Source organism: Lepisosteus oculatus, chromosome 8 (genome assembly GCF_040954835.1).
Source record: "Lepisosteus oculatus isolate fLepOcu1 chromosome 8, fLepOcu1.hap2, whole genome shotgun sequence".
In the NCBI taxonomy this organism is placed as follows: Eukaryota; Metazoa; Chordata; class Actinopteri; order Semionotiformes; family Lepisosteidae; genus Lepisosteus; species Lepisosteus oculatus.
In genome coordinates, this window is record NC_090703.1 from 51,940,104 (window position 1) to 51,952,889 (window position 12,786).

Below are 12,786 nucleotides of genomic sequence, written 5' to 3' on the forward strand. Positions count from 1 at the left end.
ACTTAAATACCATTGATTCCCCATTAACAACACACTCTGTACAGGTGGCCAGATAAGTGTAGTCTTATGTGCAATGCAGCATGCAGCCTTATGATTCTTTGGTACTGATTGTTAATACTGTTTTGCCACAGGAATTCAGGGAGAATTGAAAAATCTCTTTATTAAAAGGGACACCAGCTAAACAAAAGCTGGCAGGGTGACAAAGACATTTCATCCTGCTGTTGATGTGAACTCTCTCATGGCAACATTGCTTGTAATTCAGAGAGCCATGAATGGGTATTTACCTTAATGTTTGGTTTCCCCAATTCTGTCATTCATTTATGAAGATGCATTGAGTCTGCTAGAGTCTTAAGGGATGCCTTTGATGAATATTACATGGTACATCTTTTGCCCTTTTGTCGTGCAAAATTGCCTGTATTCAAACACTGAAAATTTATTTTCGATAACAATCACCAGCAAAATGTGTTCTTTATTCTTCATAAAAGAACCCCCCACATACACATTCTCGCTCTCTCCTTCCGCCAGCCTGCTATCAAAAAGGCAGCAGCTGGACACTCTGGTCCTATTGCTTCAGTGGAATTATCTTTAACTCTTGCTTTGCTGCTTACAGCCACAGCACACGGGCCTCAGTTATAAACTAGTAGAGCCATCAGGTGTACAACAGGTCTGCAGAGGCTCAGGAGTGCTCAATGTCATCAGAGGTTACAGGTAGACTTGTCCACTTGACAGGCCCTGAAAGTTGTTGTGCTTGTTGGTGTCAAGGTTATTAGAACAGCAGACCTTTCCCAGGAGTGCATGTTCTTTAGGGTGCAGTGTGGAGTGATGGTTATAGCTCCAGACTGGAAGGTGTGGATCCAAAACCGAGACAGGAGACTGAAGTTGTACCCTTCAGTTAAAGGACTTCACCCAGATTGCTCTGATAAGTGCCATGCTGTATTAATTGGCACACCCCAGTTTGTCATCCTACATGACAGCCTGTTCTCCATGGTAAATTAAGAATTAAACCTCTATAACAGAGCTGTGGCAATTGTCAGTAGAGCTACTAATTCTGACTCTTATTTATTTGGGCGATTGGCTCCATTTTCAAGAACTTACATTAACATAGCCAGCTATTTTGATAGAGAGAATCAAGCTGAGTGAGATCACTTGAGAGTGCAGCAGTGCCTCACCTGGGATTTGAACCTGTGACCTTCTCGTTCCAGTTCCAGAGCCCCAACCACTTAATCATGCTGCTGCCATATGGGCTGCTCAGCCTTTAAATCCTTTAAAGTAGCCTTTTGACTACTGTAATGCCCAACTCGCTGGGGTATCTAAATCTACTTTGAACAAACTGCAGTATGTCCAAAATTCAGCAGCCAGAATCCTGACCAGGTCTAGTGCAAGTGATCACATCACTCCTATCCTGGAGTCCTTGCACTGGCTTCCTGTCATATTCCGTGTGGACTTTAAAATCCTCATGCTCTCCTATAAGGCTCTGCATGGCTTGGCACCTCAGTACCTGTCTGAACTATTATTGCCCTACTCCCCACCTCGCAACCTTCGATCTTCTAATTCTGGTCTCCTAACTGTCCCCCAAGCCCATCTACATTGTATGGATGACAGGGCCTTCTCTTGTTATACCTCCAAGCTCTGGTACTCTCTGCCCAAGGATATCAGAGTCACCTTCTCTAAACTCCTTCAAATCCAGACTCAAAACCTTCTCCTTTAGAAGAGCCTTTACTTAACTGGTTTCATTCTTCACCCCTCTGCTTTTCTTAGTACCACCATCCATGTCTCCTCTGTATATTGTAATTGTGTTTTATCTTGTGTATTCTTTTTATTTATTGTTCTTGTCGTTCTGTAAAGCGCTTTGAGAAGCCACCTTTAAAGGTGCTATATAAATTAAAGTTTTCAATTATTATTATTATTATTATTATTATTATTATTATTATTATTATTATTATTATTATTATTATTATTAAAGGCCTCCAAAGGCTGCTTGCTCCTTTCTGAAGGGATGCTTTCAATCCGCCTGTGGGACCTTGAGAGCAGGGAAGAGCACCAGGAGAATAAGAGAGTTATTGAAATGCGGGTAGAAAATACTACTGTCTGAAAATGTGGTGGTGTGTCTAGTCAGTCTGCAGCTAGAGCATTGTTGCATTTAAAGTATAATGGTGGCTTTGCTAGCTGCGGTCCCACCTCCAGGCCCAGAGCAGATCTGCGCAGCTGCTCGCACTGCGGATTGAGGTGACAGAGGTTCTCTGCCACTGAATTGCACTGACACAGAGGAAAAGGTGTAGGCAAAGAGACAAAGGATAGGAAAGGTTTAGGGCTGAGATAAGGTCTAGGATGAGTGTTTAGAGATGGGATTGGAGCTAAGGTTGGAGTTGGAGTTAGGGGTAACACACACATAAGTGGCGGGTTATGGTTCGGTGAAAGCTAGGATTTATAATTAAATGAGGGAGATTGTATTGTTTTGGAGGTGTCAGTAGGTTCATGCCTCAACATAAGGAGCAAATTGTTTGCCTTTTTAAAATGAAAACAGTTCAAACAAAGTAGAAAAAACGTAAAGTCCAGACAGGGCTTTATTTGGCTCGCACTAGTGTGCTGACCGTGAGGAAATTCAGTCCTCTCCCCCTTCTTGAACATAGCTCTATTACCAGCACAGTAGCGTGGATCAATGTGATTTATTGCCAGGGAGATCTGAAGTTGTTTAAAATGGCCAGCGTGATTAGTCATGTATGCTTTGGAGCTCAGAAAAAGAAAACCGCAGTGTTACGGCAAATTAAAAGCAGGTGGAAACAGTAGCAGAGCACAGCGCAGTGGTCAGACGTGGCAGCCGCTGGGATCCCACATGGTAATCTGATCTAGAAACAGGTTATTCAAACCGTTTGGAGGTGAGGATACTGGGGCTGAGGGGAGGGGAATGAAGTGGAGCTCTGCAAACTTTTGAAAGAAACAGCAGAGAAAAATGACTTCAATTTGAGTAACGCTTTGCATGAAGTGTTTCTAGATAAACACTGTTCAGAGTCTGTTACCCAATTACGACTCGCTGTCATACAGGTTTTAAGACTCAATTTTTAAGCTGCCATAGCTGAAATGTGTAGTTCGTGTTGAAACACCAGAATTAATGCATCATACAGCAGCAGAATTCAAAGAACTTTTAAGCTAACAATATATTTCGGCAAAGTTTTGATTTTATAGTCCAGATTATTTGTATCCTAATTATATCCTATTTTAGTTAATTAAACATCTGTAAACAAGCTCGGGTTTAAAATTCCAAATAATCATAATGTGATCAAGTTCAGAAAAGGATGAGCTGAACAAAAGGTCAGTGGAAAATTAGATATTGGTGAGGTTGGTACGTTTCCTCTTTTCTACTGCTGAGTGGCCAGAAACATTCTTGTTCAGTCTTCCAGGAGCACAAACGTGCTGTGTTTAATGCAGTAGAACAGTCCCCAGTGCTGCCTCCACAAAAATGAAAAAGGAATTGGAGACCTGTATATGAACCCGTAAATTGAAATGGAACAATTTAACATTGATTTAATTTATTTGTTATCTGGATCAATTGTGCAAACTCCATCAATAATAAAAATAATACGAAAGTTACATCTTTTATTTGCTATGGAAGTGGCAGTTATTTATTATTTCTGTAAGTATGGGGCTCCTGTGAGATTTTGTGGGTCTGGAATGAGATGCACTTTAGGAACTCAGGGGACGTTTTAGTAAGTTAAATATTGGCTAAGCGGTGCACTCTGTTTTTAATACAGAACAATATAAAGGAAGCTGAGATTTTAAAGTTTTTAAACCCATCATTTAAGGTTAAGGACATGGTGATAACTAGACTGTTACACCTGTAGCAAGAATATCATGTTCATCGTGGGTTTTTCTCCACAGAGTGCAATTCTTCAGAATGAAGTGACACTTTGAAAAATATAAATGTATATTTGTTTTTTTTTGTCAACTAAAAACAAATGCATATCATGCTTAACTAAATAGTATGGAAATTTTTTATTTTATTCTCTGAGAAAAATATGCATATTCATTTGCCAATTTTCTGAAGCCCTGCAATGTGTTTATACTTACCAAGCGATCAGAATGAGAGATTTCCTTGGCGCACTGCTTTAAGCCCTGCAGCTCAGCAAGATTAATACAGTGCTGCAAGAATGCTCATTTTTCCTCACACGAATGCTCATTTTTCCTCACACTTGCTGAGCTGGTGATGTATTAGTGAGTGACCCCTGTTTTTTAACCTAAATTGGTGATGCTGGCACCAGCCCAGAAAGAGCTGCATACTTCAGCATGACACACTCCTTCAGTGACAGAGGGGTTTAGGCAGTTCATGGAAACTTATGTCACTCAATTTATTCTGAAATAAGACAACCTTCTAGAGATTCATGAACAGGCCATGCGAGTTCTCTTCTTCAAATGTGAAACTCCTTCCTTTTTCTCCTGAGGTAGGCCAAAGATATGACAAGGTTCCTACACACACAGTGTCTGGAGACTCCCCTACACAAACAGCGCCTCGACACTCCCCTACACAGACACAGAGCCTCAAACACACAGAGCCTTGACACTCCCCTACACACACACAGTGCCTCAACACTCACTACACACACAGAGCCTCGACACTCCCCTATACACATAGAGCTTCAAACACACAGTGCCTCAACACTCCATACACACACAGAGCCTCCACACTTCGCTACACACACTGAGCCTCGACACTCCCTTATACACACAGAGCTTCAAATACACAGTGCCTCAACACATCCTATACACACACAGAGCCTCCACACTTCGCTACACACACTGAGCCTTGACACTCCCCTACACACACACCCTGTCTGTTGTGTGCCCTAACAGATTTACACTCAAGTATTATTTCCCATTTACCTCAGGTCTGCACTTTTTAACATTGCTTTATTTCCTATTAGATGAAAACTGCTATCTTTCTCTTCTTTCTTTTCTGTTCCTCTGCCTTTCTTTTTTTTTTTGCTTTGTCTACTTCCCTATTTCCACCTGTGTTCTGATGTCTCGCTCAGGCTGGAGATTAATTCCTCATCTGTTCCTCCTCCTCAGCTCTTGGGGGCATGAGCTTAATGCTTAATGTCTTCCACCCGCCTTTTTTCTGTTTGAGAATCTTAATGCTTTAATATGAATCATTTCATTGAGGTTAACCTGCATTTTCTTTTTTGCTGTATTGTAGAATGTGAAATAGAGTCATGCACCTCTCAGCAGTCTGTCAGGAAGAGTCCTGTGTCATGAATAAACGCCTTCTTCTTCTTCTTCAGAGAGAATAAGGCTAAAGTCTGAACACAGGTTCCTAAGTTGAATTAGTGCAGATGCCTAAGCTGGGCTGAAGTGCTCATCAGTCACCATCTCCACTCTGGAGCTCAAGGACGCACTGGAAGTGATTGTATGAAACAGGACTAAGCTGTAACTACTAAACTAGAAAAGCAGAACCACATAAAGCCTGTTGGCAAATGGCCTGTGTGTAGGCAGAACCATTGATTCTTTCTTTACATGAATTTTACAGCTGCTAAAACACTTTAAAAGCTAAAAATAATACTACACTGCAATATGGGTCCAAAGTTTGGCCATGAGACACAGTAGATGGCATAAGTTTTCTCTCCTGCCACAGACTTTCCTTCTGTATGGTATGTTCTAATTTTATCATGCTGTTGCTTCCTCTGGAAAAAAGCTTGGCTCCTTAGTGGAGGGCTGATCTTTGACAATCAATTACAAGGATTGTCTCTGCTGCATGTGAACCTATTCTCCTCTGATTCATATGCATAGCTTAGTGGAGTCTAATTTTTCTTTTCCCATTGAGACTGGTGTGTGCCTGCTGGGAAGTGCTGTGTGTGCAGCACACCCTCTTCCACGCAGGCACTCCCAGAGCCGTTTTAAAAAATTGTTTAATCATATGGCAGACGACTCCTGCTGATTGACTGAGCGGCCTCAACGACAGGCGGGAGTTTCTTATTCATCTTTCCAGCCCTCTTCGCATCTTCCCCTGCTCCAGAGTTGAAAATAATATTTAAGCTTGGCCTTTGCTTGCATGTTTGTATTCACTTGGGTACAAGTGGCAGAGATAAAAAATAGTACTGAATTAGCAATAAAAAGTCTAAGGGCTGAGAATCCTGTCTTGAGTGTGTTCTTGTTAATCATCTTAGCTATGTCTGGGGTCCAAGATGGTCTTTCTCTTGAGCAAGGTCACTTCTTAGCTAATATGCTGGCATTTTCAGTGACGTTTTAAAGGTGACGTCGTTGTTTCTGTGCCTTCAGCAGAGTGTCTCTCATTACTAATGTTGCTGGTAAATTGCCTGCACTGCTCCCCTCTCAGCAATGCAGCTGCCCTTCCTCCTGGTCCAGTGTTGCTCCTCCCTGAGTCAGTGGGTCAGCTCTACTGCTTGACCCCTGACTGACAGCCATCAGCTCGCAAGCTGTCCTGAGCTCATGAGCACTTCCTTCTGTTCCACTCCCCTAGTGTCACTGAGACCTCAATACAGTGATGAAGTCTAGGGGGGCTCTCGTTCCCTTTAATTCTTTCTCTTGCCCTTATTTTCTCTTTTCTCTTCTCTGTGTACCATAATGTAATTGAAAGCAGAACTGCATGAGAGAAAACAAGATATGGTGAGCTGCAAAAAGAAAAAAAAACTCTGTGTGTTTGCATGTGAGTGAGTAGCTTTTTCTCAAGCTGCTATACAGCGTTGCGAAGGTGAAAGTGTTTTCTGCTGTTTGGCTCATTGCCTCCTGAAATTCTTTTGCCCTGGAAAGGTTGTGACAGATTTTCGGTCAGGTCTAATTGGAGGCATGTCTGGATTCTTTCCCTGTGTGCTGCTGTCTGACTGGTTAGCTGAGTCTCTCTGGATTATTGTCTTGGGCTAGACTCCAGATGCCAACCCATCTAGGTGGGTTAATTGAAAAAGAAACTAGAGCTCTGCGTGCAAGAAATGCAGAGGACATGAAGCGTATTTATATTGTGCCTGGCTCTATGGTTGCTTATCTTGATTAATCTCTGAAGCGCCACTGTTATCTTCATGTGTGTAAAGACTTTTGCGCTCTGCAAATTTTCCAAGTGAATTTGAAAGAAATTAATTAAAATTAATTACTTACCTATCCATTACCAGAAAGCCCGCTGTTGGTACCCAATATCTTTGGCAATGGTAGTGCTGGAAGGGTCATGATGAGACAACTGTTCTTCAGACAACTCCCCAGTTCACAGCCCATCACAGGTGCACACAGGGATAAGGCAAAGACTCCAGTTGAACTGGGCACGACGGCTTTGGAAGAAAGGAGGAAACTGGGGAAACTGGGGTAGCTGGGGAGAAGACTCCACACAGAAGAGCCCAAGAGCTGGGAGGCAGCAGCACTCGTGTCCCTATGACAATATTGTGTTTTGAGCCACAAGCGGAGAGATGGAAATGTCATTCGAACACAAAATACAGCAAGCGGATGGACAGGCTGGGCCTCATCAGTAACCTTTATGGTGTTCTTATGTACAAAATAGCACATATTTTCATTAAAACTTTGTTAACCGCACTAATTAAGTACTGTATTTTTGAAGAGAAGCAATTTTTAAACTAGGTCCCGACAGTCGATGCAGTGCTTAGGGCCACATTAGTTTAACATGAATCTGCAACTTTACTTTACTGAAGCTTATCTCCAGTGCAGATTAACTCAGGATTTGTGTTTTGATTCTGATTTACATAATTACTGAAGCTTTTCTCTGAAAAAATGCAAAACAATCGCAAATGAAAAGATTAGCAAGTCTTTACTGTATATTGTTATTGTAATTATTATTGATATTATTGTTTGGCTAAATTGTTCACTTAGGCTTAATTAAAATCAATTAAGCTAATCTCACTGTTTGCATGCTATGTTATTTAAAGAGCCTGTGAAATGAGCCAACCCAGTCAATTTTGCAGCCAAGACACAGCACATGAATAAGATGACTGTGTGGCTGCAATGTCATTTCTGTTTTCTACCAATCAGTTTTGAAAAGGGCATGCTTTTTAAAATTAGTGTGTTTCATCATTTCGAATACCTTATATTTCAATGTCTTTGTTAGTTACATTCAGGTGTTTGTTTTGTTTACTTGACAGGCACTTAATTAAGTAACAATTGGAGTAAATGAAAACAACATGACATTTCTGTTGTATAACTCTGCTGCACATAACTTAAAATATAGGCCATATCCCTGCAGGTTTGTATGTTTTTATATGTAATGTTAATTTGAAACATTAATAAATAGTAATTATTAACCAGTGAAAATGTAAGTTTAAGGATTTAATTACCTCTTCCAGGTCTAGAGACACAAAAAAAACACATTTTACCTACTGCTTAAATTCAGACTGGCACAACATTCTAAGCTATTGATTTGAAATGTGGAATAAGTGTTCATAGTTAACAATCATATCAAAATATGTTACACCTCCATGATTTACTGACTAGATTTTGTGGATTTGTATTTTAGGGAGTGAGGATTTTCATAAGTTTGGAATAATGCATTTCTGTATGTAGGTTTTGTCGGTAATTGATAGGGTTCTCTCTGGTTTCCAAGTGTGTGCGTGTGGCATTTTGCTCTCTTCTGTCATTTTCCATCACTCAGAAATTCTGAGGGGAGGAAATGGAAGAATGTCTCCCCTGTCTCAGTCTTAAATAAAAGTTCCTATTGAATAAGAAAAAAATCTCAGGGATGTCTTCTAGCATAGAAGATAAGTTAAGAAGCCTAATGGGATGTGAAAGTACAATGTAAGCCTCATTTTATTCAGAAATCTCAATGTTTGGTTTAATAACTAATCTAAATAATGAGTTTCTACTGTGTACAAATATTGTATGTAGTCTTCCCACGTTCCCAGTTTTAGTATGGTGGCCAAGTTATCGGACTCAGTAGCTTTTATGCCATAGAAGGCACATTCTTTCAAACTTGTTCAGCTCTTCTGACGTGGTCTGATGAGAAAACACTCTCCGTCCGAGTGCAGGGGAGCCCCACACTGTGGACAGTAGTAGTTTAAAGAGCCGCTGAGCACTGGGGAGCGCGTGAGTCTGCCGGGCGCTTCCCGAAATCAGCAGGCAGTGCGGATGAAAGCAGTTGTCACACCACAGAGACACTCGCCACTGTTCCAGTGGCACCGACTCTCGTGACCAGCGGCTCTGACAGCTCATTTCACACACTCAGGATCTCCTTCCTGCACACAGCACAGATGTTGTTGCATTCAGTCCAGTAGCCAAATCATTCATGTTTCCTTGTAGAAAAATGGAAAAATAAACAGCAATTGCAAATATATATTAAAACTTTTTTTCTCTTATTTGCGTGCTCACAAGAGCAAAGTAGAAGTGGTTGTAGAGCATTTTAGACGGAAACTAAAGAAAGAAAACTAAATTAAACTAAAATTAATAATTAGTGGAGGATAGATTCTACCACCACTGTCCTTATAATGAGAGAACTCACCTGAAATCTTAAAGCACATAACTGGGCATACAGCCAAACAGAGGTTCATAATGCATTCACTTTTCTATGTTATGCCCTTGGTGAAAATTATTTTAAAACCACAAATTGTGTTCTTTCTTTTCCTCTGGACACTTTTTGAATTGCTGTGTGTTAACAGGCCTCCATGAGTTCCGTCACAAACAAGAAATCAACTGCCATTATAATTATTTCTTCACAAAGTCAAGGTTCTGTGTTACTCACGCAGGCAGCTATTGCTGAGCAGAATAGTAGAATTGCTGCAAAGTTTGTTGAAGAGAACCCAATTACAATGGATTTAGCTATGAATAAAAGACAAAGGAAGTAAAGAAAAGAGTTTAGGAACTGTGTTCTTTTAGTGGAAGCATAATGGAAAAAAATGAAGCTGAAAGGAAAAGGGCAATTGTTCTCAATTGTAGCTTGGTTCAATTGTAAGGTATTGTGATTTTATTCATAGTTTCTGAAAATGATGGGTTTTTGGCCTCATATTTAAAGATCCACATAAAACAGTTTGTATGTTATTTGGCTAAAAAGGGAAAGAAGCAATTTATAATTTGACAAATTCAAGAAAAAAGTTAAATCCCTTACAGAGACTGTAAAAAGAAAGTTTTCTATTGATGTTTCTATCCAAAACATCACAGGTGCACAATAAATGTCTTGCAATACTCAGTGTACTGTGCATTTGAACAGGTGGATGTGCTGGACAGTTTGTTTTGTTTTCCACATCAGAAAATACTAATGTAATATTATTACATTACTGTTTTTTTTCTACTTAATTCATGACCAAGTGACACCACTTTGCTCAGATTGTAAATAATCTATTGTAGGCTCTTAAACAGCAGAACAGCAAAAAATATATTTTTTTTGTTTTAGATGAAAGCCATTGTTTATTTCTTCAGGAGCTACTGTACATATTGTGAAGAGTTCAAAGAGCAAACTTGTGTCTTTATTGAAGACTGTTATATGAGATCTTTGAAATAATACTCCAGCTAAAAAGAAAACATTACTCTTGCATAAATATTCATCAGGCAGTGTGTGCTGTGTGTTTAGGCTAGTAGGCATAAATCATTCTTCTTTGGAAGAGTTACCTGTGTATACTCAACCAAAGGACAAAAAACTCAAGAGTTCAGTGACTTCTGCTGCAGACTAAAGAAAAACAGCTACGAATGTGCACTGCAAAAAAGTCTCCCTGTATAATCTGGTAACCCTTGAGTAGGACCATTAAATTAAAGTTGATTTTCAGCCTGTCAGCCCTGTGAATTCAGGCTCTCAACTAAAAAGTTTCAAGAAATACACTGTATTATGTTAACACATGTAATTACATTTTTTTAAATCTTGATATTTTGCACAATACACTGCCAGCCCTGCACTTATCAACAATCACTGGGAAGTATTAATAATTAGATCACTAATCGGTCTAAAATCGTTTGTGGTTCACAATAGCGCTTTTGCACTATGTACTGTCTCCCAGCTCGCCCTGGCTCTCCTGTGCTGTGTCAGCGTGCTGTGGCTGTCCTGTGCTCTTCCTGCAGGTGTACGGCTTGCAGTACCGCGTGCTGCTGGACGGGGTGGAGGTGGACAGTCTGATGGAGATCGACCCCGCCAACCGGCTGGAGATCTTCCGGACAGGGAACGGCACGGACGAAGTCCTGGAGGTTCACGACTTTAAAAATGTAATACGCAGATTCACACCGACTTCAGATTCTTCATTTAACAACTATGCATTGTATCCAAAAACGTATGTCTTACGAGGAGGTGAAAATGCATATTAAACAATTAAGCTTAAAGCGAATCTGCCACGGAAGTAGAGTTTGTGCCATTAATCGTGTATTTTTAGTAGGAGCGATACTGTATAAACTAGAAGCGTTTCAAGAAAGAAAACTGAAACTGAAACCTTAGCCTCGTTCTTGTCAAAATCTTTTGAGATTTTCATTTTTTCACAGATTGCCTCGCTTCTTTTCTTTCAGATGTCTTTTGTTATTCCGCGGTATACAATGGAGTTAGCTCATTGTGAATCTGTCTCTGGTCTCTTTGCCGACAGGAGGAGAGCAGTATTAATTATTGACCTTGTCTCCAGTGTGCGGTGAACCAATTGTTCACTACAATGCAGGCTTTAAAACTCTGGACCTATATCATTGCTCGTAGTAGCTGGTCCCTTTGTCTTTCATTTTTAATAGTCTTAAGGGATGTCTTTGATGAATATTACATGGTACATCTTTTGCCCTTTTGTCGTGCAAAATTGCCTGTATTCAAACACTGGAAATTTATTTTCGATAACAATCACCAGCAAAATTTGTTCTTTATTCTTCATAAAAGAACCCCCCACATACACATTCTCGCTCTCTCCTTCCGCCAGCCTGCTATCAAAAAGGCAGCAGCTGGACACTCTGGTCCTATTGCTTAGGTGGAATTTTCTTCATTGCTTTGCTATTTACAGTCACAGCACACGGGCCTCAGTTCTAAAAGAAACAAGCAGGGCTCTGAGGTGTAGTCATGGTCAGCAGATCTCTCTGATCGGGTTACAGGTGTAGCAATGGTTAGCCAGGATCCATGGGTGTACAGTAGCATTAAGAACATAAAGGTTTCAAAATGAAACTTGTCTGGTTGTTAATAGCTGATTGTTCTGAGGAATTTACGCAGTCATTTGAAAGAAGCCAGAGCGTCAGTTTTGACAACATGGCTGGGATGCTTGTTACAGACTCCAGCCACCCTTCAGTACATAAAGAGGTGCAATCTCAATCTTCAGTGTACTTTCCATGCGTTTCCACTCCTGTTATTATGGTTTTGTCCTTTTGTTTCCTTTAAAGCTCACTTGTTTTCTGGTGGAACCTGCAGGGACTAGAACCTTGCAAGAAACATACCTACAGGAAACCAGGGTAACCCTGTGCTCAGGGTTCTGTTCTCATAACTGGAAGGATGTGGGTTCAGATTCCCAGTTGAGACGATGATGTTATATTCTTGACCAAAGTACTTAATCCCAAACTGCTCTTGTTAACAAACCCAGCTGCATAAACAGGTGATAATGTCAATCACTTTGGATGAAAGCATCAGCCAAATAAATATGTAAAAACAGTATAAATATAGATTTAAATAACAGTACCACTTTGTCTAGAAACCTTTGCCTTGGAAATGGCTAAGGATCAGAAGGCTGTACAGCTCAGGGCTTCTTGGCAGTGTAGGAATGTGGGCTGTAGAGGCACAGAAAAAGCTCATATCACCAAATTCCTTGTCTTCTGTTTAATTCAAACCAGATGAGCCAGCGTCTCACATTTCTTAATTTAATACAAAATATAAATACACATCTGTGAGGCTCTGACATTCAGATGTGCTTTTCT

General features: G+C 40.4%; 1 protein-coding gene across 1 annotated transcript in view; it reads left to right on the forward strand.

Moving 5' to 3' along the window:
- The window catches only part of tnmd (tenomodulin), a 52,051-nt gene that overhangs the window by 21,975 nt on the left and 17,290 nt on the right, over positions 1–12,786 (forward strand). Inside the window, exon 3 of the mRNA XM_015351530.2 lies at positions 10,984–11,124. Coding sequence (XP_015207016.1) covers positions 10,984–11,124 — 141 coding nt within the window. The remainder of the gene's footprint in view (positions 1–10,983; positions 11,125–12,786) is intronic.